The sequence below is a fragment of the Nilaparvata lugens genome, chromosome 3 (genome assembly GCF_014356525.2).
Source record: "Nilaparvata lugens isolate BPH chromosome 3, ASM1435652v1, whole genome shotgun sequence".
Lineage (NCBI taxonomy): Eukaryota > Metazoa > Arthropoda > Insecta > Hemiptera > Delphacidae > Nilaparvata > Nilaparvata lugens.
The window spans coordinates 25,602,359-25,629,826 of NC_052506.1; the positions used below are offsets into that span (position 1 = coordinate 25,602,359).

Here is a 27,468-nt window from a genome sequence, read left to right on the forward strand (position 1 = left end):
TGCACAAATAACTATTATAAGAATGTGACGAAAAGAAGAATCACATTTTGAATTTGACAGTACTCTGAAGCGTATTCATTTATGAGGATTCGATTCAACAAGACCAAAGATTAGAAAATAGAAAATATTTTATTTCAAAGTAATTACAGTTATAGAAAAATTATAAAAGCCAAGCCAATTATATAAAATAACAGTATACGCATCATAGATATAACTCAATTAACAATTTATACACTAACATAGAAAAAGAGGACCATATGTAATACTGTTGGCAGAGTAAGACTTGGAGCCTTAAGCGGGTTTCAGGCGTTTTTAGAGTGGACAGGGCACGAAGCTCTCAGCTCCGATTGACTGATTGGGTTGTTACCTGAAGCACCTGAAACACTCAAATGTGGTCTGGCCCTTACTCTTCTCTTAGTGAAGTGAGTGATGCTTTTGTTTTCAGTAGGTACTACCCTGTGTATTTGTGGTTTATGCAATATTATTTTGACATGTTTTATCTTATGTGAGTATTCCTGAAGATACTATTTCAAAATATCAACACAAAACGTTTTCAAACAAACATTTTGTGAAAATGTGCAACAAAGCCAATCTCTTATTGAATTAGACAGCTAAAAAAACGAACTTTATTAAGCACCTGAAAAATAAATCTTGATATGACTATTATTTAGTTCATTTTAGAACAACATCGATCGTAGATAAAATCATCTTTTATTTTAAAAATCTATATTCAATAAAAATGTAGAACGGATTCGATATGTAAACAATATTCATTCATAATTCAAGATATTTTTTAATGGATACAAATATGAATTAATCAGTTATCAGAATATCAGTGCAGTTATCAGTTCAAAGTTGAAAGAGAGAAATCTATTTCTTAATGGTCGCATATTTTTATCACATGAAACCAATAACATTATCCCATTCAATGGAACCAATTAACTTTATTATAAAGAGTTTGTGGCATTCATTCAAAAAAATTATCCATTCTGATTTAAGACTATCTACTAGAATTTGATATGAAATTATTCTCATTTTAAAGCAAAGATCTATTTTACACTGAGTTTGTCCCTCATTAAAATAAAAGATTAAGTAAGATTTATAACATCATGTTAATCATCTTCAAATTATTAATTTTTCACAGTATCAAAATACAATTTTTCATAATTATCAAAATAGATACCGCATAATTCATAATTAAGTTTCTCTTATCACAATAGAAAAGAAAAATATATTTTAGAATGAGTTTGTTTCTCATAATATAAAAAAATATTACAAAAACATTCTAATCTTACAACTAAATTACGAATTGAAAATAAATAAATACAATATAAATTTATTGTTATACAAATATAGAGTTTGGGTGTTTATTAATAAATTTTCTCCTATAACTAATGTGGCACAATATAATTAACATAAAATGCTCAGAACCTGAATTTAACTTTTGAATAGCATTTTTCAAGTCTTTTCTATTTGCACTCGGTTATTAAAATGGAATCTCAATAAAAAAATTAAAACTTGATGAATTTATTTCGGTTTATAGCTAAAAAATGTTCCAATATAAAAAGTAATAGTAAATATAATAATGGTTATTATATTAGCATTTGTGATCGATTAATATTTGTTTCTCAAATAAATTTGTGTTGTACGTCTATAAAATGTGATGTAACGTTAAAAATTAGATCCAGTCTCATCATTCATTTATTAAAATATTCAACAATAAGTAAAGACCGTAACAAAAGTATTTATGTTGAGCAATTTTTACACAGTCCGTTGATTCACTGGTAATTGACATGGTAATGGGCACTAGAGGGTAAACTTTATTTTACGGTACGTTTCAATATAAGGTCAGTAATAATTTACACGTATAAATTTCTAATCTATAGTTATAAAAATATGCATTCGGGACATTATTTTAGTAAGAAATTAATAACAAATAAAAGTATAATAACTTTGTACATGGAAGCACTTCCCTTATGGTTCTATTTCTCTATCCAGCCATCTCTTGTACACTTCAAAAGTGTACCCAAAAAACAAAATCAACCAGAAATAGGATTTAAAAGTATATTTTAAACTGAGTTATGCACCACCAACGATAAACGTTAATCCAGGTTTACATAAAGATGTAGATTCATTTATTGAAATGTGTCACAGTCCAAGTTAAAACTGAAAGCTGATCAATCTCCGTTTAAATATTGAGATATGCAACATCTACGTTCAACGCTTATCCAGGTTTGCATTAGGATATGTTCGCATTTATTATAATTGTTTTACTCATATATTCAATGTAATGACAATAATACGTAGTGAAAGAAAAAGCAGGCATAGCCCTTACTATTCCTAACACAATTTTGAAAATTGTATAATATTCCAGGTTCAACCCAACACATTATCAATCCCCGTTTGAACAGAGATGATGCATGGCCCTGAAGCATTCAAAGTACGGTTTCTGGGACATATATTAAATCTAATTGACCATGGAACCGATACATTTATTTAATGGTGTCCTAGATTTTAATGAGAGTTCCATCTAAAGGATATGCACCATCTATGTTAAACGCTAATGTACGATTAAGGCTAGGGCCACACGAGCGCACAAAGTGCGTGCGTTGCAACTTACTTTTTGACGTCCGTTGTAGAAATACATAGAAGTGAATTGGTGACAACACACGAGGTACGTGCATACCAAGTAACGGAAGTCGTAACGGACGGTGATTTTGAACTGCGCAGAAATGCTACAACGCACGTCGAGACAAGCAAAAGTTATTGCTTCGTCTGGTTCAATTGCGTAAAGCCAACTGACGTTGACGCACCACACTCAACGCTCGTGTGGTGTCATTGGCGACGGTCGCAATAAGTAAGTTGTAACGGACGCACTATGTGCGCTCGTGTGGCTCTAGCCTTACTGGTCATATGTTTGAATGTTTCTCGATCTGGATTCTATCAAGTTATCTAAATACAAAAAAATCTCAGGAAACTTTTTATCCGATCATTATTTTTTGAGATAGTTTCAAATTTGGTAAGAGATAAATTCATGAAATTTTGAGGATAAGGTATTGTTGATGAAATGATAAAAGTTTTTTGAGAAAATATATTTTTTGAAAAAGTTATTCAATTTTCACAAAATGACTAAAAATAACACAACTTGAGTTATTTTTTGAAAATGGAATAACTTTTTCAAAAAATAAAATTTTGAGGAATTATTTATTCAATTGTCAATATTATGAAGAATGTATCCTCAAATTTTCATGAATTTCTCTCTCACCGAATTTGAAATGATTCAGTTTGAAAAATTTAAACTTTAGGCGCAATAATAGTCGGAAAAAAATTCTTAATTTTACAACTGATATACGAATTGGAAAACTGCAAAATATCACAAGTAAAAGTATTTTTTTTTTAGCCAGTCAGTTTTGTTTAGTCTGCACAGTCTTTCAATTTAACGTGTTATACTCCAGGTTTAAACTAACATCTGATCAATCTCTATTTAAACTGAGATGGTGCATGTCGTCCTGAATCATCTATAGGTTATCAAAAATTGACTTGTATTAATTGGAGCTTAATGAAACTTGTATATTAAGCCAGTTACACACACATCGATTTTTGGACGTTCGATTTTTTGCTGTCCTTATGAATTCTCTATCAGATTAAACGGAACTCGACTAACATCACCTGTTGGAAATCATCTGGTTAGGCCTGCCGCAAAGTAGACCCACGCTAATCCATGAAAAGCAACCAAAGACCTTAAAGAGATATAAACCCACAATGCCTATGCCTTCCCAATGATAGCTTTTACTTGAAATTGAAGGCCACCATTGAGGTATTTTAGCACGAGATATTATATCTATATATTTGTAATACTACGGATTACAAAGGCATTGGTTTGTAATAATCTTATAGGTTGCCCCCTCAATGGCCGATTTCAATTCCAAGTACGACACTACCGCTGCATGTGAGTCTATGCATCTTTAAGGTCTTTGAAAGCAACCAATGCCGTAGGATGTTTTGTAAACAATTGCCAGGCTTTTCCAGACATCTGTGTAATACATGAATGATCCACTTGTCAGCTGATTGATTATGAATAATTCTATAGCAATGGTTTACAAAACATCCCACGGCGTGGGTTGCATTTCATGGATTAGCGTGGGTCTACTTTGCGGCGGGCCTTAATCTAATAGAATTTTCCAGGATGGAAAAAATCGCACGTCCAAAACTCTAAATGTGGATAGCTAGACTTGTACGGTCACTTGACTGGAACGGTGGCCGCCCTGAAGCATCTAAATGAAGCAACGTGCTGGCGGTCACTTGACTGGAACGTTGGCCGGCTTGGGCCCCGGCCGCATGACGTTGTTGCGGTCCTTGATGCGAGCCTGCAGCGTCAGCAATAACCCAGCCAGCACATCGTGGTTGTGCAACCGTTTGCCAAACAGCAGCCGCTTCACTGAGTCGTCATACGTCAGCAGCGCCACCATGTTCTGCAGCAGAAAGCCCTGGCAGTACTCCATCAGCTGGCATGCGTTGTACACCTGACAAAACACACAACACACATGTCCTATAAAATCCCTGATACTGATCAGTGCGACCTGAGCCAGCCAAGTCACTCGATAATATTTATTATTTTTATAACAATCAAATGCTAACATTCCATTCTAAAATATTCTTATCAATTCAATTCAAAATAGAATAGCTCATAAGTCTCTGACTATAATGAGGAGGTCAACTTTATAATGGCAGTGATTGATGAACTTTGGTTTTTCTATTCTTGTCTATTATTCGACAAAGCAGATAGCGCTATCCTTTCCTAGCTTCGAAACGTTGCCAGATCGTTTTTCAACAACGTAGAAACATAATTAGCGAAAAATTCAATCTCAATTATAAAAATGTATTATTAAATAATTTAAAAATATATTTTCTTGACGAATAAAATATAATTGATTATTTTGAATAACAATAAACAGTTTATATATATTGCATCAGATATACTGGTATCAGCTACCTTCTATAGAAGGCAATGGCAACGCTGTTTTTCTATCTTCCACCTCTGCCTTTATAACGTGGATCTCACTATAAAGTATTCTTATCTATTCAAGTTAAAATAGAATAGCTCATTAGTCTCTTACTAGGTGTTACAATTGTACGTTCCTCTATTGAATTTGAAGGGGTTTAAATCATGTCATGGCATTTTCTTCTAATTTGCGGCCATAGTTTCGTTAGATTGCGATGACGTACCCCCCACTACGAAATACTGAAATTAAATGTTTCTAACGGGTGATTCTCATAGAAAATAGCCCGCGTGAGATGATTTCAGCCGAAATATGTATTTTTTTTTTTGTTAGGAAGGCCTTGAAAAGGTATTATAATGAAAAATTTGTATTTTGGCTGTAGGACATGATTTTCTATTTTTGGGTATATCCCCCCTCCCCCCACTACTCAATTCGAAAATTTCTAAGGAATCCTGTTCATAATGAATTGTTCTTTCACGTGATGTGTTGTTTTTTATCTATACTAGAAAAATATCCATGTTGTATAGGGTAGAAGTGGTAGGTTTGCATAATTTTGAAAACCCTTTAAAAAATACCCCTTTTTTGAAAATTCGTAGCTCCGGAACCAAAAATGGTAGAATCCTGCGCGAGCACTCAATTTATTGGAAATCTTATTCTCTTTAATTTTGTCAAGAATGATTTTTCTTGAGAAACTCAAGGTTCACGAGATAAAATTGGAAAAAGTCCGAAATTTTGGGGGTTTTTGGGGTGAAGCCGCCCTCTGGCTTGTCAGCAAATTTCAGATTCGAATTCAGCGCCCCAAAATACATATAGAACCGTCGAGAAAAATTCTTTCGGGGATGTTTCCTGTTTCCTGAAAAACGACCATTTGGCTGGACTATACTGATAGGTTGGAATCAGCTTAAAGCTGCGAAAATGAAACATATAATGATAAATGTGCAAAGATTAAGTAACCTGCAAGAACAAACATTTTTGAAGGTGTTAAATGTTTACCTTGGCATGGATGTACATGGAGACAATGTTGTCGAGATCGACCATGTCTGAGCACTGCGCCTCGCAGAATCTGAGCAGACCGTCCAGCTGGAAGAAGTTGGCGGCTGCCATCAGCTCCAACACGTCGTTTTGGTCCACCTCCAGCGTCTCACACCCGCCGTTGTACAAGAACTGCATTACCAGCTGCAAATAGAATTATAGGATTCATATAATTTATTTATAGGACCAACATTGATCAATCGAAATCACCGCATTAAAAATCTGGTGTGGCGCACTCACACAACTTTCCTTGCCGTTATTGAAATTGATCACCTGACCCTAGTGTTCACGCGCATATCAAGTCTACTATTCAAAGATCTGAGCCAGCTGGTGACAGGACAAAAACGATGGAGACACACGAAGTCTGCTATCTCTTCATAGTGAATGATTTTAATAGAGTCAACAGTTGCCAACAGTTTGCAATAGAATAATCACATTTTCTCGTATTTCGAGCTTATTTTCAATTTTAGGTGAAAATGTTACTGGACATTAATTGTATGCTGAATCTTTTCCACTTGAACATTTTTGTTTAAAATGTATCTGAAGCCTGATAATTGGAAATCTAAAATCAAATTCCGCATAGATAGGGCGGAGCTCCTGAAATTTTTACAGATATGGGACTTGTGGCAGTTGATAGATCTTATTAATGACTATATCAGGTATAAATTTGATCAAAATCGTTGGAGCTGTTTTCAAGAAAATCGCGAAAACCCATGTTTTCGACAACATTTTCGCCATTTTAGCCGCCATCTTGAATTGCATTTGATCGAAATTGTTCGTGTCGGATCCTTATATTGTAAGGACCTTGAGTGTTTCATTTTCGTCACAAATTCCTGATTTTTCTTCAAGAGCAATTTCCAATTCGTTTATTCGTATTTTAAGATAATTTATTTGGCTATCAAGTTCGACCTGAAGATTCATAGTGTGCGTTATCAAGTCGTCTCTCTGTTGTTGTAGCTCAATCTCTCTCAGAGTTTCGTCAGATGCTGAAATTTGGTTCGGAACAGGTGTCCTCCGTCGGGAAACAGGAGTGTTGAACCCTATACTTTTTTGTTTGATCCAATAGATTCCCTTCCTACCTCATTCAAATCAGCCCTTTCAGTAAGATAGATAGCTGATAGATCCGATACTGACTCGCCAATAGATGACTTAGAAGAGGTACCCACTTTAAACAAGGGAGAATTTGTGCCAGAGGAGCTTTTTTCGAAGATTCTAATGATGATGATATGTCCACATCGGCTATTTCAGGGGATAAAGCTTTATTAGGTGAGTCTAATCGCCTAGGGGAATAATTGTGAGTGCCGTCCATAGCGACGACTTCACACTCATCAGAATTAGTTTTTATAGAAGCCTCCCTCACCCTACAATTTAAGATCTCCGTCAATATATGTAGAACCCAGATTCAATAATATTTATGGTAGAAGATCCCTACATTATGTAATTCCCTACTTATTTAACAGACTACCTCCAAATATTCGTGATTACTCTAAGAAGGATGAAATGTTGTATCTCAAAAGTAACAGCACAATCAATTTATAGAACTAATAATATTACAAACGTACATATGGGTGGCTCTGATTAACATTCCTGCTGGCAAATCGAGCGTATCCCGTCCAGCCCCAGGACAAGCTCGAAAAATGCCCACAGCAAGGCTTTACAGGGTTTACAATTCAGATCTTAAATACCTCTGCACAACGTTTGCAAGAGCAGCCAGGATGGATTCATTTGGATGGCAAAATATCGAAAAAATTAATGTGTGTGCGGGGCAAAACTATCTTTCACCCAAATTTCGATGGATAAAATTTTGGAATAATATTGATTATTTGCTATGAGAGCGGTAGTCCAAATAGAGTGGACGTCCATGAGGATGACGTTTGAGTGAGACTGATGAGAGGGGAGGTATATGAAGAGGTGGGGAGGAGAATGGATCGTGATATGAATAGGGGAGATCATTTTAACGCACAAAGCTCAATTACGTCAATTTGAAGAGATTAACTCCCTTTCTTTCTCAATCCTTATAAATTGCAATGAAAAGCGGCGTTGTGGAATAATAAGGTCTAATTAAATTCTATTAAATTAAATTGTTAAAATGAATCTATTATCACTGAATTGCGAAATTATTGATTGAAGAAAAAACAAGAATTATAAAATTTAATTGAAATATTCAGTTAAGCTTATTAATATATATTTGGTGAATATGATGTATGTCTAGTTAAAAACTAATTATATTAAATATTAAGATTGGATATGTTATGACTAAATTTGCTAGAAATTCTGATTACTAATTGAACTATGAAATTGGTGCCACAATAAAGTTTTATTATTCGAATAATTGTTTGGTTGTATTTATTAAAGGAGTTAGATATTAGAAACACAAAAATATCAAGTACCATCCTACTACAATAATTAATTAATTGAGCTATAATAAAGATTAATCAGGGTTAAGCTGTATTACATTAAACTGGAATCTTTAAAATTCAATTTGATTTTGAGGTTAATTGTACAGTCTACAGTAACTTCGAACTAGTCAACTACTATTAGAGTTATCTTATCTGAACAGCCTAGCAGCATACAACCGCTCTCCACCAACGCTCGATTACGACTCCACATATGGTGGGAGTCGAACGTTCATGTTCTATCTCGCGGGCTCTACTATACTACGAAATCCGTATAAAAAGTATAGAAATCACTGGTCATGGCAAATAAATAAGACTTGGGAAAAAATCTTATTCAAATGATTCTTTATTTGCCATAGTACAATTATTTTCAAAACAAAAACACCATTCAAATAGATTGCAATATGTATAAATTAAAATTGAGCACTGGAAAGCACTATTTGGTACAAAATATTAAAAAATCGTACCTGGAAAATGTGATATCGTATATCGTTGATCTGCACAATGGGCGGATTTCCCTCGCACAGCTTGGAGCTAAGCATGCCGCGAAAGCGAGGCGACGAGGTGACCAGCACGATCTTGTGGCCGTAGAAGACGCGGCCCTCGACGCGGAATTGGACGTCACTCAGCTCGGCATTGTTGACGAACTTGGGATCGATGCGCGCGCCGCCGCTCAGGGTTGAGTCGCGGATCCGCTTGATCGACTCCCAGCCGAAGCACGTCTGAAAGATGTCCGCCAGCAGCAGGATTGTGCCTTCGTTCTGCAGACAACCACATCAAATTAATAATAATAATTTTCCTGGTCATGGGTACAACATGATCATTTGGTATTGCTAACCTTGTATTTCTTTTGACAAGCTATCATTTTTTAGCTTGGCAACGTTTCCAGATCGTTTTTAACAATGTAGAAATATAATTAACAAAATATTTAATCTCAATTATTATGAAAATTTATTATTAAATCATCGAAAAATATTTTTTCTTGGAAAAAATTACTGATTCAATTTTAACAAGATTGAACAGTTAATATTGCATCAAATTTACCGGTATCAGCTATCTTCTATAGAAGGCATTGGCAAGGTAGAGAATCAGCATCGCTGTTGTCCTATCTTCTACACTGACATTATAACGTGGACCTCACAGTGGTTGAACTGTGATCTATTAAATTCAACCGTAATTGAATGACGGTTAAATGCAAGAAAACCAATGAGATCAACTTATGTTTTCTTTAATCACCGGTTAAATTTAATAAATTGACAATGCTGACTTATTTAAAGCTCAGACAAGTTATATTATATAGTATGTAAGGCAGAGGAGTTGAGGATTCTGAAGGTAGCATGCATTCAAAAATAAAACTAGTCTGTCCATCGAAAGGAGAGACAAAGCATCAAGTTTGCGCTTGTGTAGGTATACAATTAATTCTCATATCAGCTTATTTCATACTTATATACTTATTTCAGCTATTAATAGTTTATTGCACAAGTGCAATCTTTATGTTTTGTCTCTCCTTTCGATTAACCGACTACGAAGTTTCAAACTCTAGTGTTAAGACACAGAATCAATTTCTGTCCTAAATTTATGAACTATTCAACACGATTGAAACAAATATTTTTTATGTAACGTAGCAGAATTTATCAATAAAGTGAGCTGACCCTCGCTTACTTGGCTCATCATCCACAATACAGTTGTCCAGTTTCAAAGCTCGTTAACTCCAACCAAGCATTTTTTTCACAAAGGGCAAAAAACTGTGGTTAGATTATACAAGGCAATAGCACTTTGGTAATATTTTTAAAAAATGTAAAAAAAAATTATTCACCTCATGAATTTACTTTCACCTTTTAATTAGCTTTTAATTATCATTCACCCTTTGAATTTAGCTTAGCTTATATTCATCCTAAAATGGAAGATGGGAAGAATATGGAATTCTGTGTAATTCATGTACATCACATATTTCCCCGGACCATGTATTGACAATCAACAACTATCAAAAAATAAATTCATCTTTGAAACACTGATTTGACCTATCTTTATCTAATTCAACACTTTACTGATAGATATCACTACCAATTGATTGAGAAGAATATGTTTTCAGAATAATAAATGCTGCATGACTAAGCACATAGGAAGTCCGTATTGAGATGCAAATGAAAATATTGATTGTCAGATAAATTTCATTTGTCACCAAATAAAGTCTAAAGTCAACTTAAATCTCTTCAAGTGTGAAAATTTTAATAGTGGTCAAATTATAATAGAAACTATACAAAATATGCATTTGTATTAGAAGATTATTACAACTGAATACATTGAAAAACATAACGTGGTTTGCAGCAGAAAGGAATTCAATACATTCTACTCCATAGAGACATAACGAGTTCTGTTGCAGTATTCGTTTAGTAACTATAACGGCTTTTGCAGCAGTACGTGGGGTACACATGACGAGTTTTGCAGCAGTATCAAAACTTTGACGGCCATTTTCATACCTTTTTAACGTGTTCTGTAGCATTTAACAAGTGGGAATAGTTGTATATGAACCCAGAGAACAAAATGGCGGTCTTAACTTGAAATTGAAAAAAATGGAGATAACGAGTTTAATATAGGCTATTTGTTGACTGATAAGTCTGTATATCGAAAAAAATGCTTATTATTATTATTATATCAGATACAGTTCGATTATTCGATATATTGATTTTATTTATAAAATTAACATTAAAAGTGGTAGATAGATATATATTATGTCTGGTTGGTCTCAACGGCGTCAGAAAAGTCAAAGTGCTTGCAAAAGCAAGACACCATTAATATTACATGAAATTTATATCTAGTATATAGTTACTATTTGTCTTTGACTCTATTACAGTATTCAAAGTAGTCGTCCTTCAGACTATAAAATCACTCCTCTTTTAGAAATGAATTGGGTATTAAGGCAAGACAGGACATCCGAAAAGATCTCTCTGCCAACAAAAGCCATGAGCATGGATGAAAATTCGATATCGATATTCTTTCTTGCTCTGGAGTTCAGCAAATCTCCTACTTTAGAAATGTTTCAGAAGAATGCTTGATCGCTGTATCACCAACCAAAACAACAGGGAAATCTCAGATCGGCTAGATCATTTTTTCCTGCCTATAAAATTAGATGAGCATATAACCTAAAAGGTTCTGTTTAATAATGTTTTAAAGGTAAAAGTGAAGGTTAGGTTTTTTTTAATTTAAAATATGCTGATATCATTCGAAATGTTTTGATAATGTTAAATACGGCAATAAACACAAAAAACGAGAATATGAAATCAAGATAAACTGAAATTCAGGATGAAATGAATGCGACCCAACAGAACATCGGCCAGTTCAATGTCATGTTAAGGTCAGCGTAGGACTTGATGATGACTTCATTCGGTAGTACGGTGCCCATACAGGAAACTACACCCAATATTTCAAGAAGTGTTGTAACTGACCTTGCTGTAGCGGAATATGTTGAAGAGCAGCGGCAGACACTCGTCGACGAACTGGGTGGAGCAGTCGTCGGGCCACACCTGCAGGAAGTCCTGCAGCAGCTTGTCGATCATGTTCTCCAAGTGGTGCTCATGCGCAGTGGCCAGGGTGCACATCCAACAGTGCAGCGTCCACGACACGCCCAGCTTCCTGATCTCCAACGTCATTTCTGCACTCAAAACAATGCTCTCATTTTAGTTGCAGAAGAATGGAATACTAGGCCTATATTATTTAATGATGTTGTTTTCCAAGACGAAACACTTGTAGTTTAGACACAAGTGTAGTTTGGACACAAGTGTAGTTTAGACACAAGTGTAGTTTAGACACAAGTGTAGTTTAGACACAAGTGTAGTTTAGACACTGTTGTATTTTAATACTAAATTCTGTTGTAGTCTCGACACTGGGTTCCAATTCAAGAACATTTACTTTTTGGTTATCAGATGAGAAACGCATTTTACTCCTCAAGAGGAGCTTCAGCAACCTCTTGAGGAAGTTTCATCGGGCTGATGAAGCTCCTCCTTAGGAGTGAAATGCATTCCTCATTTGTCAACAAAAAAGTAATATTTACTAAACTACAAGTATTTATTTTATTCATCAGTAATAAAGGAAGTTGAACAACGTCAAATTATAATAATCAATAATTATATTATTTTAATTTACAGTTATACCTCGAAGCATCATACTCAAAAATATGAGTGCAATATTCAATCTAACGACAAGCTTTTTACCTCAATATTCTGTCAAATATTTTCGTATTTCCAAAGTCATCTATGAAATAAAATATCATCCTGATCCATCAGAAATGTGTGAAGTTATCACGCCAACATATAACTACGAACAACTTATGAGTACTCTACCTTCTATCTATTTACATTGAGTTGTGAGACCTTAAGAGACCTCCAGACACATAACGGTAATTTTTTACAAAGTGAATAAGATGTTCAATGCGGGAATGGTTACTTTGTTCCAGATGCTTTGGCAACAAGACAACCTCCTTCTGGATCCAACCAACAGGCGATCTTTACAAAAAAATAGATACAAGCTACTGCACTTAACTAAAGTACATACATAAAAAATTCAGGAACCGATTGAGTGGAGTGATTTTGACACAACTGTGAAGTGAATATTCATTATCGTGTTTTAAGCTGATGACATGACAATCTTAATCCATTTCATGATAAAAAACGTAAATATAAAATTAACTGTTTCTTGTACCACTATCTGTTATCAGTAGTAGGCATACATGCAATTTTCCAAATCATGTTATATACATATATCAATAATTGATTATCAAATAATATTCAAGAAGAATACTTACCCAAGTGATTGTTCTCAGTACTGTGGTAGACAGCTTCTTGAAGGCATTTCATTTGCGCTTTACTCAATTTCAAAACTTGCACTTGTGAGAGACCCGTCGGAGTTCCGTCATTACTGTTTCCCTGTTCATTGAAAAAATTCAAAATTTGTAGATAAGCTGGGAACTAGAAGACGTAATTACTTTACACATAACATCTCTAGAACAAAGTAGTTTTATTCATTCCCTACATTATAGATGAATAATTTTGTTTATTTCTATTTTATATCTGAATTAATATTCTATTGTATATGATCATTTTCTTACTTCTATTTTTACAGAATAATCTACTTTTCTAATTATTAAGAATTTTACATTCAAAAGTCGATTTATTGAATGTACTGAATGCATGATATTTATGAGTAATATATTATTTGTTATTTACCTGAAGACGACTGTTAGTCCTCCTATCAGCTGTGAGTTGGTTGGCACCTTCAGCCAGTATCTCTTCCAGAGAGAGAACCTCCTTGGTGTTGGGGTTCAGAGGATGAGACAGGAGAGCATGCAACACTGACCGTTGGCCGTGAGCTGCTGCCACTGCTATTGCACTAAAAGACAACAAAAAAATTGAATCAAATTATTTTAAATGGAATAGAAAGGAATATTGCATAAAACAACAGTTGATGGGAGAAAATGTGAATGGAAAATAATAAAATGAAGTTGCATTCTTTCACACATAAATTTGTGGAATATCAATAGTAATTTTAGGGACCAATATAACTGGAAAGAAAATGAAATAGCATGGAAAATAAGTGAAATACTGGCGACCATTTCCAACCAAATTTCTTGATTTTCGATTACTTGAGAAATCGTTAACCAAATCTTAGGACTTGGACTAATATGATAGATAAGGCGGATAAAAGCGGATTCCTGGAGTATGAGTAAAAGCGTAGCCACCTATAATACAAGGCCGCGGCCTACGATATTGCAACGTCGCAGTATTAAAAAAGATTTAAAAAATACCAGCTGATCTTTTTCACCAATCATGTATTAGATTCTAGGCCTACACTGCGACGTTGCAATATCGTAGGCCGCGGCCTTGTTGACCGAGCGAAGTGAGGTCTAAGATTCAAGTCGATGGTTTGGCATTTCTCTTAATGTTTAAATGTTAAAATGTTTATATGTTGCGCATTTACGGCGAAACGCGGTAATAGATTTTCATGAAATTTTGACAGGTATGTACCTTTTTGAATTGCGCGTCTACGTATATACAAGGTTTTTTTGGAAATTTTGCATTTCAAGGATAATATAAAAGGAAAAGGGAGCCTCCTTCATACGCCAATATTAGAGAAAAAAATCAGACTATAGAATTATTCATCATAAATCAGCTAACAAGTGATTACACAGATGTGTGGAGAAGCCAGTCTATTGCTGTATTTCCATGAGGTCTATAGTTTCAATCAGGTACTTGTGGATGAGAATACTGCATGAGGTCTACTGTTCACAGAACTACTAGTATTAGAGGTGGCTATGGTAAAAGGGTCCGATACAGTAATGTAGTCCACACTATCGCCAAGTCACTGGCCAAGCTTATCAGCTTACCACGATGGTCTTGCCATTGACACTGCAATGTTACCATTGGTAGATGCTCGGCTGGCGACTCGCCTTCGCTTGGCTGGCTTTCGCTCGACGAAAATCGGAGCGATGACAAGCGAAGGCCAGTGAAGACAAGCACTGGCAATCCAGCCATACACACTCTCGTGCTCGTCGTCATTTGTACGCATTGGGCGAAAGTGTGGATGCGGCATGAGAATATCATTCCCTAAGTTCATACTCTGAGAGGGAGAGAGGGAATATTCCCCATTAGAACTCATGTGAATTATATTTTCACTGTACCGGTCACTGATTGTGATACTGATACGTGGGAATCCAGTTTAAATCTTACTGCGAACACATTTATAGAAATCAAACGGAGCTGTGAGCTGAGGGTTTAGATTGTTCAAGATCTGAAATAAAATATTTTCTCAATCAATTAATTTCACCTACCTTTAACAACAACCTGCCATACTTACAACACAATCAAATAAATTGATGGTGAACAACAAATGCGCTGGTGAATGATGATGAATAATCAAAATAGTTAATAAATAATGATTGATGAATCGTTTAATGACAACTTACCTATAACAGCCACGTTGAGCTGCGCCAGAGTAGCACAGTGAGTCTTTAAGCAAGGTAGAAAGAAAACTGTGAGCACCATGAGAGAGAAGGAGAGTCACCATTTCAAGGTTACCAGACGCTGCCGCTACCTGAAAATTGAGATCAACATCAAATTAAATTGAAAATGTAAAAAACTATATACTATATTTTCAGAGAAACCTAAATGATACACAACAATTGATATAAAAGCAATTAGTAGTTCTGTGAATAAATGCAATATCTCAGTAATTTCCATCCATTAGTAGTTATGTATTGAATATTGAAAGTATCTTGTGCTTGAAATATTATTTTTGGCAGTGTTGTTCTATCATTCAACTAATAACTTATTGAACGTTGTCTAAAGCTTTACTACAACTTTCATGGAGGAATATTGGAAGTAGAGAGTTCAATTGAGGAAAACTTGGTTTGAAAGTAATACACTTATCTTCTATACCTACTTGAATTATTTTTCTGTGTATTTCCTAATGCATCTTCCTATAATTAATTTTCATTTACTTATTCTTCATTTGTTCGAACAGTTTGTCATCAACAACTGTATAATTTATATGATTTAATAGAGAAAAAATGCGAAATCTGAGCTATTTCTATCCTTAGTAACATAATATGTCAGTCTAATAACTTTCATTTCAATTTTTTAAATACTTTTGTTTTACACATTCATTTCAATTAGACAGTTGGTCAAACTCAGTTTCTAATTGCATTAATAAAGTTTGATCAATTAGAAACTCAAGATTATGTTTGCTATCTATAATAAGATGAATCTAATATAAACTAGAACACAGTCTTCTAATTATCAACTCAAGCTTTTGTTGTGCTATCTACAAATAAATCTAACATAAACTAGAACACAGTTTACTAAAAATCACCTGGAGAGGAGTGATAGTGCACTTTTCTTCACTGAGTTTAGCTCCTCCTTCGACGTTGGCACCCCTATCAAGCAGCAGTTTAGCAATGGCCACATTTCCCTGCAGTGAGGCATAAGTCAGGGCTGTCCAATGCTGTGTTTCAGGCTGGACGTTCGGACAACTCTATAACACAAAAATATGGTTTTGTAAAAGCAATAAATAAATAATTTTTGTTGCCGTTCTACATTACAATAGTAATGGACAACGTCAGGAATTGCCTACGGTAGTAGGGCAAGGAAAGTAATAAAATCAAAGACTTTGAGCATAATGCTTTCAAACAATATTTTGAATAATTGATACAGTTCCTGTGGGATGGGAGTAGAATAGCCTATATAGAGGAAGATATTCTTCTATGAGATTGGAATTGAAAATTCCAAGTAGGCTCTAAAGTTGGAATTAATACTCTTCAACTTCACTTTCCACTAAGAACTGCTTGTATGATCACTTTTCAATACTCAAGTTATGACATGACTGTCTGTTTTTGATTATTGAAAGATATTAGCTTCCAATCACATTTGCAGAGCGTTTTCGGACAACAAATCCATCTTCAACACTCTTAATATATTTCTTGATATTAATTCATCTGTTCAATATGAAAAATATTAAAGGAATTAATATGTTGATTGATTTGTTAATATTGTTGTTCACTGAAGATGACGCATTCATGTACAATATACATTGTATGTATTGAATAAAGAGATCGATTAACTGATTGATTGATACAGGTCATAATATACTCAGCACATTTATAACATTGATAACACTCTTATTAAGTTCATTAATAGCTATGGTAAAAAGTAAGTTCGTATGGCTTTTGTTGGTGGGGAGTCCCTTGCAGGAAGGTCCCACCATCTGAATATATAATTTAATCCATCAATGGGCCTTACGACTGTCATACTTCTGCCAGGACGGACAGTTTAACTTGCCCATCTGATAATTCTATTTTTATTAGCTATGGTAAAAAAAGTAAATTACCAATTAATTAAATTTATGAAATTTGGAGTATATTACCTGAGTTCCCTGTGGAGGAGTTTCAACATCCGGGTCGCAACCGAATTCAAGTAGCATCCGAACCAACGGATCGTCATTGTTGATGCACGCCAACATCAAAGGTGTCAAGCCACTGTCACACAGCGTATTTAGCTGCAACAAACATGAAACATTAGTATTTAGTAGGTTAAATATAAATTATTCGAATGGGACTAATCGAATATTTAATTATCATAGAAAATTACTAGTAGTCCTACCCATTTCATATTTTTCATGTCATAAATTACTAATACCCATTTCATATTTTTCATATGTCATAAATCACTAGTACCCATTTCATATTTTTCATGTCATAAATTACTAGTACCCATTTCATATTTTTCATATGTCATAAATTACTAGTACCCATTTAATATTTTTCATATGTCATAAATTTCTAGTACCCATTTCATATGTCATAAATCACTAGTACCCATTTCATATTTTTCATGTCATAAATTGCTAGTACACATTTCATATTTCTCATATGTCATAAATTACTAGAACCCATTTCATATTTTTCATATGTCATAAATTACTAGTACCCATTTAATATTTTTCATATGTCATAAATTTCTAGTACCCATTTCATATGTCATAAATCACTAGTACCCATTTCATATTTTTCATGTCATAAATTGCTAGTACACATTTCATATTTCTCATATGTCATAGATTACTAGAACCCATTTCATATTTTTCATATGCCATAAATTACTAGCACCAAATTCATATTTTTCAACAGTTATAAACATATGAAAAATATGGAAAGGGTACTGGTAATTTTCTATAATAAAAAAGTTAAATTTATATAATATTGAAGAGCTTACTAGCGATTGATAATGATGTAGTAACCAGAACCAATTTCTCAAGTTATTAATAAATATGTGGTTGTGACAGTTTCAATCTAATAATATTGATCATAATATACAGGGTGATTCATAATAATTATGGTAAAATAATTCAATACGTGATAGTGGAGGTAAAAATAAGAAAAAAAGTTCCTATAAACATATATCCATAAACGCTTCATTAGCGAGCTATACAGAGTGAAAGATTTAGCCCGGAAATCAGTTCCTCTGGTGAAATACACCGATGCTGAATTGTTTGAGGACTAGTTTTTGGAAAACTTATGCTGGATTCATATGGAAAAATATCTGAAAAATTGAATAAAACTAGTCTGGAAGCTGTAGTATGAGTAGTTTTTGAGAAAAAAGTTGAAATATGCAAAAAATCTAAGTAGAAAAACACAGACTTCTACGTTTGATGCCCAATAACTTTCTTTAATGACCAGTAAACAAATATTTTTTTGCGATAAAAATTGTAGAGAATTCAATTCTCAGAAAAAATGATTTAAGCTGTGTAAACTAAATTTAAATAAAAGTTGGATAAAATGTATTCTTATGTAGTACATTACACCAAAAAATTTGCTGTTTTATGAGGAGAGAACTAATAACTCATAGGTTGTAGCTGATTGCAAATAGAACATTGATTTTAAGAACAGCTGTTCCAAAACATCTGATTTATTTTGTTTTAAATAAAAAAATATTTAAAAGAAATTATCAGCTGGAAATTATTTTCAGAAATATTTTAGCTCACTGTTGAACAAAAAAACAAACTGTAAGTTAGGCCTACTGTAGTAGCCGCGCTGTGTTTTTTTGTTTAACCTATTAACCAGTTATTTGTAACCATTTCACTTTGCTTTTGTGTTAAGTGTTAACTTTTTTAAAAAATGGCAGGTAATTTTAGACATTATTCATACTCCGAATTAGCTGACATGCATTTAATGCATGGAATGGGACACTACTGTAATAGTACTGAAGCAAGACGTTTGTATCAAGAGAACTTTCCTAACCGAGTATGTCCAAGTTCAAGGTAGAGTTAGAAGAACAAGTTCTTAATGAAATTTATGAACATCCAGAGAAGAGCAAAAGAGAATTGTCAGTGCAGTTAAATGTCAATCAATCTATCATTTGGAGGATACTAAAATAGCAACAATTACATCCATACCACCTCCAGAAAGTTCATACTCTATTGCCACGAGACTGTATTCCCTGTGCTGGTATTTGCCGATGGTTTTTAGTAAAACTTGTTTACCCAAACTTTTTAACAACCGTTTTATTTACCGACGAGGCACACTTTACAAGAACAGCAATCGTTAACGTCCACAACTAACATATCCTCATGCCATCAATCCTAATCTTCCACAACATCAGTTTTCAGTAAACATTTGGTCAGGAATCATAGGAGATAATCTACTTCTGTTCAAGCTTCCTCCCAGGCTGAATGGCATAATCTACTAGTCTTTTGGTATAAGTTTAATGTCATTTAGATATGCTACTTTCATATAAAAAAAAAACTTTCATAAAAAACCGAATATTTTATTTGCAATCAGCTACAACTTATGAGTTATTAGTTCTCTCCTCATAAAACAGCAAATTTTTTGGTGTAATGTACTACATAAGAATACATTGTATCCAACTTTTATTCAAATTTAGTTTACACAGCTTACATCATTCTTTTCAGAATTAAATTCTCTACAATTTTTATTGCGAAAAATTATTTGTTTACTGGTCATTTAAGAGAGTTATTGGGCATCAAACGTAGAAGTCTGTGTTTTTCTACTTAGATTTTTTGCATATTTCAACTTTTTTCTCAAAAACTACTCACACTACAGCTTCCAGACTAGTTTTATTCAAATTTTCAGATATTTTTCCATATGAATCCGGCATAAGTTTTCCAAAAACTAGTCCCCAAACAATTCAGCATCGGTGTATTTCACCAGAGGAACTGAATTCCGGGCGAAATCTTTCACCCTGTGAGCTATACAAGCTAATAAAGCGTTTATGGATATATGTTTATAAGAACTTTATTTCTTATTTTTACCTCTAATATCACGTATTGAATTATTTTACCATAATTATGAATCACCCTGTATATTAATATGATAATAAAAACAGTGTTTCAACATTAGGTTGTATACAGAATGGTGCAGAGGAAACGCATGTTTTTTGAACCGCTAGTACTCGGCGACGGGAGGGGGTATGACCTTGAAAGAATGTTGGCATACTGATACTATGCCGTTTCAGTCGCTATAGAGCGTTGGAACGTACAACATCGTGTGTTCGCTGTCGAGCAGTTTTTTTAGAAACAATGAATCTGTAGCCACAGTGCAACGACTTTTCCATCAATATTATGACTCGATCCACATTTACGAACTTGACGGGGAAGACAGGTGGTTTCTTTTTTATCACAGAACCAGTACTTCTAAACGCTGCAACCCATCGGAGTATTTCAATCAAGCACTCACCTCGAAAATATTGACGGAAAAGACATTGTTTCTATAAAAAAACTGCTCGACAGCGAACACAACATATTGTTCGGTCCAACTCTCCATAGCGAGTGAAATGGCATAGTATGGGCCGTCCCGACTAACAACGTTCGTTCAAGGACAATACCCCCTCCCGTCACCGAGTACTAACGGTTCGGAAAACATGCGTTTCCTCAGCACCACACGTACATAGTTAATGGATGCATCAAAGGTTTCTATTTCAAGCCAAGTATCATAGTGGAGTTAATTTAAAAAATCGATTACTTACTATTACATTATTACTTACTATACTACATTTACTACTTACTTTAATAGTTGAACTATTACTTTTTAACCCAGTTTTCATAAAATGTAACTTACTTTTGTACTGGGCAGCAGCTGTAAGGCATGAGGAACCATTTCTCTAGATGCAGAACTGAGCATTCGGAAAGCTATGGAGATCTTCAGACGACGAACTGTTTCAACTTCATCACCAGGTCGTTTTGAACTCAATCCTTCGTTACACCTGAAAAAATTGACACATTTTTATTATAAACTCATTTAATGAGTGAGCATAATAAACCCATTGATGAGAATATACCATTCTATTCTCTATTTCTTCAATTTAATATGAAATATATGATATTTTGCAGTGGAAATTATTGTTGTTTCTTATAACTGTCTCTACTTACTGAACATGATGTACAAAAACAATGAGAAATGATAATAGAATGTCTAAACATGTGTAGGAGTACAAATATTCTCATCCACAATACATTAAACCCTTCATTTATTTTAATAAAAGCTACAGCCCAGTAGCAGAAAAGCATATATTTATTTATTGTACAACAATTCAAATCCATATTCATTTGAAAATCTTTTAAATTCCATAAAACATACAACAAGATAAGCTTATCAAATTCAACAGATCAAAATCGAATACATTTTTTGAAAATTCAGTACAAATAAGTATATATTACCCGTACTTTTCTTGGTTCTTTTCTTTTCTTGTTCTTTTTTTCTTAGTTCTTTTCTTGGTTTTATACAGACGACCAGTGATATTATTCTATGGCCCAGCTTTCCCGAATTAGTCGTCCAAAGATCATTTGAATTTAACGCAATTCAAATGCTTATAATATGATGTTTGTATCTAAATGTAGTAAGGCATTAGGCATTAACTCATTAAAGAGCAGAGAATATGCTCTGGTTTGCCATAATTGATGAATCTCCATTTTCGAGTGTAGCTATATGTAATCGTTACCTGATGATGTTATCAATCATTTAATCATTGTTCTGTTTGTTATACACGGTCTTTCTGAAAGAAAGTTTCAAAGGTTTTTTTTAATACCTTACAATTGTTCAATGTGGCCTCCGGCTGCTGCTCGGCAAACATCTACGCGGTAGCCAAACTCGTCCCACACGCGAGAAAGCGTATCTGGTGTTATTGAGTGCAAAGCAGCAGTAATACGGTTCCGCAGATCGTGCAGCAGCCGGAGACCATATTGAACACTTGTAAGGTATTAAAAAAAACGTTGGAACTTTCTCTTTCCATTGGTATAAAGGTTGTCCGTTTTGCATTTTTACTTTAATAAATACCAATTTTTGAAAATTGGTCCATCATTTAGAAGGACCCTGTATTCACTATTTATTGTGTTGTTACAAATAGTGCTTCTGTGATCATCATTTTTCTTGTAGGCCTACTCTGTTTTTAATATTGTTGTAATTCTTATTAGTGATGTTCGTGTGCAAGTCTACGTATAGCGCATGGCCCTTATGACAGATTAAGTTTTCTATTATATTCTATTGAATCTAATTGATAATAAATTTGACTTTATTTCTGCGTGAAAAAATATACAAAACAAGTGAAAATTAAGAGTAATAGAAAAATATGCATGCAGTATTATCATTCTGTTCCACTATAGAAATACAATCAGAAAAAAATGCGGCGGGCCGCTTGCATGACGTCATCCTGGTAATTGAACATTAAATCTATAGTTTTAAGAGTTTAATGGTCCATTAAATTTAATGAGCCTCCTAGAAAACATGCCTTCAAGTTCTGAAAAATAAATTTAGATTCAATTTCATTACACTGACCCAGGCTGACGTATGGGACAGTCGACACCGGGCAGCAGTAGGCGGGCCGCTTGCATGACGTCATCCTGGTCGATGTGGGCCGAGTGGCGGTACTCGGCGTGGGCGGCCGTGGTGCGAATCCACTCCACCAGCGGGGGCAGCACCACGTAGGCGCGCTCGTACACCAACTCCTGAACGGGGCCTGAGTGCTCCAGCTGGGGCACCGCACCAACAGACAACACAACAAGTTGAGACGATAGGTTGGCACAGCACAACATGTTGAAACAGCAAAACAAGTTGAAATTTATAATGGAATTTGTACAATCCTAATTTATTCAGAATCAATCAGAGTAGCTAGAATTCAAAATCAACATTGTCCGGCCGGTGTGGCCGAGTGTTTGAGAAAATAAATTTCACTTCAACTATTAGTGAGCCCCCCACGCTCAAAAACTTGTTAAAATGCTGATGATATTCTTTTAGCTGTTCTTTCGAAATCAAAGTCAAGAGAAATAGTTGCATTGAGTTATTAGTTTTATGAAATTAACAATCAATTACAACTGATTTGTAATGATAAACTAATTAGCTCATGAACTATCATGCTGATTTTGAAATCCAAAATTACGAAATTTGCTACCTTTTATCGGCTGCTGTCCATTTATGAAAATATTATATTATTTTCTTGTGATTGAGGTAATCTCACATGATAATTTTAGAAAATGTCGCTAATATCACTGATATAAGCTGTTCTATTGAAATCTCTGGCTGGAATCAACTTACAATATTCCATATGAATTTTTTTTCCTCTCGTGATGGAGTCTATCTATCAATCAATATCATAGTATACTAAGCATGCAATACATATATAGCTTATATATCATTTTTGTATGAAAAGGACGGTAAATTTTGTTGTCCAACTTGATCTGTAAAAAGTTCGAAAAATATGTGTTCAAAGTTTGAAGCTGATTGATCAAAACGTTCGAAAGTTATTGAAGAATGTACACAAAAACAGACGGACAACGATTTTGGCCTTGATTCAAAAGTGGGAACTTGTTGACTCTTGTTCAATTACTACATATTTTTTCTTATACATTTTCAATCCTGTTATATCTCCAAAAAGGACGATGCCAACAAACTTGATGATTCAAATAATATGTGTTGGAAATTTGAAGTTGATTTAAGGAAGTGATCGAACAAACCCACAAATGGACAACGACTGGAGACCTCTAATCATCAGTAAAGACTCATTACGCTAGTTCGAAAAACAACGATCAAACACTACTTGTAAATGTTCTGGAATATAGAAGTAATCTTTACAAATTTATAGATATCATAGGTTCTCTGACCTGTGAGCATCGCATGAAGTAGAAGAGCGCGGGCACAGCCTGATTGGACCAGGTGATGGCTCTGGAATGCAGTGGCAGGTGATTGGTGCAGGCGGCAATGAGATCGGCCAGCTCTGGAATGGAGCCGACGCAGGTGGTGAGCAGCGAGTGCTCGCTACGCTTGCCCGTCTGCGATTGGCCACTGGCTGTCCCCGCCCCGCCCAATCCCCCCGCCCCCACGCCGCTACTGTCCACGCTGCTGCTGCTGGCCCAGCGCGGTAGAGCCAGAGTGCCTGCGAAAGGAAACACATGGATTAGAATTGAAATTGTTACATTGGAAATTAGTGTAGAACACTTATGTTTCCAGTTATAGCAAATGTGGAACTGTTAGTTTGGTGAGAATAGAATTATGGGAGCACAATGAATGCAGTAAAAATTACTGAATATGAGAACGGATTCCCACATGTCAGTATCAGTTACTATACTATTACAGTATCAGTAATATTATTCCCACCCGACCACATTCTACTCATTCGTACCACATTGATAAAAACCCTCAGTCACGAACATCAATCGTCCTCAGATCGCGCTCCACCTCATCTGTCTACCTATTACTTGGTCTACCGTATCTTTTTAATGTCTAGTGTGTAACCTCTCCATTCATATACATTTCGCTATTCTTTCATCCCCCATTCTCAACATAGGTCCCATTCATCTGATTGTGCCAGCCTTCATAAATCTTATAATGTCTTCATTGTTCAAGAACTGCTCTATTGCGCAATTTCTTCTAGCTCTCTAAGTCAATTCTCAAAAACAGGACCCACAATATCTTCTCAAACTTTGTATATCAATCACCAGCAGTAAGCACCCATTTCTCATACTCAAAACATAACCAATGCTTCCTATAATCTTGAAGCTCTTGACAGCAGTTGAGATTTGAATAGCTAATACTACTGGCATAGTATGACCTGTTACCTGCTATGATTCTAGTTCTTATCTCTGCGTAGAATTTCCCACTGCATGCCACTAGCGTTCCCAGATGAACAAATTCATCTACCTGCTGAAATATAAAAGGGTCAATTTTCAAGTTTCTTGTATCTTTCCTACCCACCGCTGGTAACACTCTCAGATACTTTGTTTCTGCCTCGTTCATCTCCAATCCCATTGGTACACTATTATCTGCTAACAATGCGAAGGCATCTTTCAAAGCTGGCACTGTTCTGGCTATTATGACCAGATCATCCGCAAATCCACAGACTTGCAATCTATGGTATTATAAATCTATAGTATAAGGAATACTATGGTATTTCCATGTGCGATATTCTTTACTTCTTCATGTGGAGCCAAATTGAACAATAATACAGACAGGGCATCACCTTGTCTCACCCCACATTTTACGTGTAAACGTCTCCCAACAGTCTCAACCTATTGTATGTCTCATTTAGGACGGTTGCAACTAGCCTAATTTTTTTGATGACAAATTGTTCTGGTTCACAATCAAAGAATAATCTATTATTAATGAAATCATAATTCATGAATACCTGAGGCAGTACGCCCGGTGTTGAGATGAGCATAGGGTTGCAGAAGTCCCCACAGATCGCCATTGTTGGCAATCGAATGCTCGAACATCGAGGCGGTCAGCACTGTGTCGGCTTTGCTCGGCAAGCATTGCAGAATTATTTCTTCTAGAAGGTTTTCTAATCCAGCTGCTAAATAGACAGCAGCATACCTAAAAATAAACACGACTTATTAATTACAATCAAAATCAAATCACATTGAAGATGGTACCATAGTAGTTGTGAAACATGTTTGTAGAGTTTTCCAAATAAATTCGTTATAGTTGACTACATCTTCTGTGGTTTTATTATGAATGAATATCACTACATCTCACCAAACACTGTGTCAGAAGTCATAAAACGTTTATGTTCTATGTATTATCTAAAACTAATTGTATAGATGAAAGGTTATAAAAGTTTTATAGATCCTTGGAATGAATTTTTGAATGTTCAGATTCAAGATAGCCATGAGAGATCCTAAGTTCCCCAGTTTCACTCTCCTAAAATAATTTACATGAACCTATCATTCAAACGGTGATGGGTCATCAGATATTTTAAATCCTATCCCCAGTGTTATCCCCAGATGTTATTTAGATGAGTCATTAGAAGAGTAGAACCAGAACACACAGAACAGTAAAGAACACATAAACTGATTTGAAGCCAGATAATGCAGTTTGAAGTTGGAATCTAAAATCACTTCAAAGCGTTTAGACATATTTTTATAACTGAAGATTATAAAACTTGAATTTTAAATCACTTATAAAGTGAAAATGCTCTTACTATTAGTAGTGACCCTGGTGTGGGTCATCATAAGTAAGTTTCATAGAGTCATTTTCTACAGTCTGATAATTACCCACACCAGGTCGAAACGATTGTCACTACCAATAGTAAGTGCATTTTCACTTTATTATAAGTGTTTTTTAAATTTAAGTTTTATTTCATTAGTGGGAAAGTATGGATATGCAACGCAGTGATTACTACGCTGAAGATTTTAAATTCCAAGTACTTCAAAATACTTTATGAAAACCTTTCTTTGATCGATATCTAATAATATTATATCATGATAATTCTTGATCTTTATCAGTCAAAGTTCCAATTAATTTTCGACCTTTATATTTAATAGATTCGAGTATTTGCAAGGTGTTTGTTGGAATATCGGCCTGTATAGTTGTACTCACTCATGAACAAACTTGCCGAGCCGGACATCGACCATCCAGCGGTGGAATCGACCGACCGACAGCTGCAGGCCGGCTCGGCTCGACTTGCTCTGCTTCAGCTGGTCGCCAGACATTGCAAACATGGCCGCCGATCTCAGACAAGCCTAAAAAACACAAAAGTATTCTATTGCTTTCCACACAAAATCATTGAAAACATGAAAAAACATAAGTGCAACACTGTTTAAACAGAAGTTGAATTCTGAGCAGGCTCAGAAAGCTGCTTCACGCATTTTCAGAGCTGAGTAATGTTCTGAGTGTGGATCAGTGCAAAGTAGTTTACTTCGCCTATGTCCAATCTATAATACTAGATGAAATTCTAGCTTGGAGAGGGGCTTCCTCCTCAGTCATTGAGCCTCTTGCAGTCACCCAAAGACCAATTATAAAAACAATTTTAAAGAGAGACTTTAGATACTCAACAATACAATTGTTTATCGAATTTCCCGTGCTGAATGTTAGACAGCTTTTTATTAAATCTTTGTTGATCCACATTAAAAAAATAGATATAGGGACATGTTTTGGACAACTGCATCAGAATGGAGGCTACAACGTCAAGAAAATACTTGATCGCCAAAAAGAGTTCCACTGCTATCATTGAAATGTACATTTCAACTTTTGTTGTACTTTTTGCTAT

General features: G+C 34.8%; 1 protein-coding gene across 1 annotated transcript in view; it reads right to left on the minus strand.

Moving 5' to 3' along the window:
* Positions 1 to 110: 110 nt before the first annotated feature.
* Positions 111 to 27,468, minus strand: part of LOC111043785 (ankyrin repeat and BTB/POZ domain-containing protein 2) — a 57,959-nt gene continuing 30,601 nt past the window's right edge. Inside the window, exons 9-21 of the mRNA XM_039423391.1 lie at positions 25,606 to 25,793; positions 24,086 to 24,357; positions 22,764 to 22,957; positions 21,051 to 21,195; positions 17,342 to 17,473; positions 16,292 to 16,453; positions 15,387 to 15,514; positions 13,651 to 13,813; positions 13,230 to 13,350; positions 11,875 to 12,080; positions 8,896 to 9,189; positions 5,994 to 6,176; positions 111 to 4,523 (exon numbers count right to left, since the gene is read on the minus strand). Coding sequence (XP_039279325.1) covers positions 4,299 to 4,523; positions 5,994 to 6,176; positions 8,896 to 9,189; positions 11,875 to 12,080; positions 13,230 to 13,350; positions 13,651 to 13,813; positions 15,387 to 15,514; positions 16,292 to 16,453; positions 17,342 to 17,473; positions 21,051 to 21,195; positions 22,764 to 22,957; positions 24,086 to 24,357; positions 25,606 to 25,793 — 2,413 coding nt within the window. The 3' untranslated portion in view covers positions 111 to 4,298. The remainder of the gene's footprint in view (positions 4,524 to 5,993; positions 6,177 to 8,895; positions 9,190 to 11,874; positions 12,081 to 13,229; positions 13,351 to 13,650; positions 13,814 to 15,386; positions 15,515 to 16,291; positions 16,454 to 17,341; positions 17,474 to 21,050; positions 21,196 to 22,763; positions 22,958 to 24,085; positions 24,358 to 25,605; positions 25,794 to 27,468) is intronic.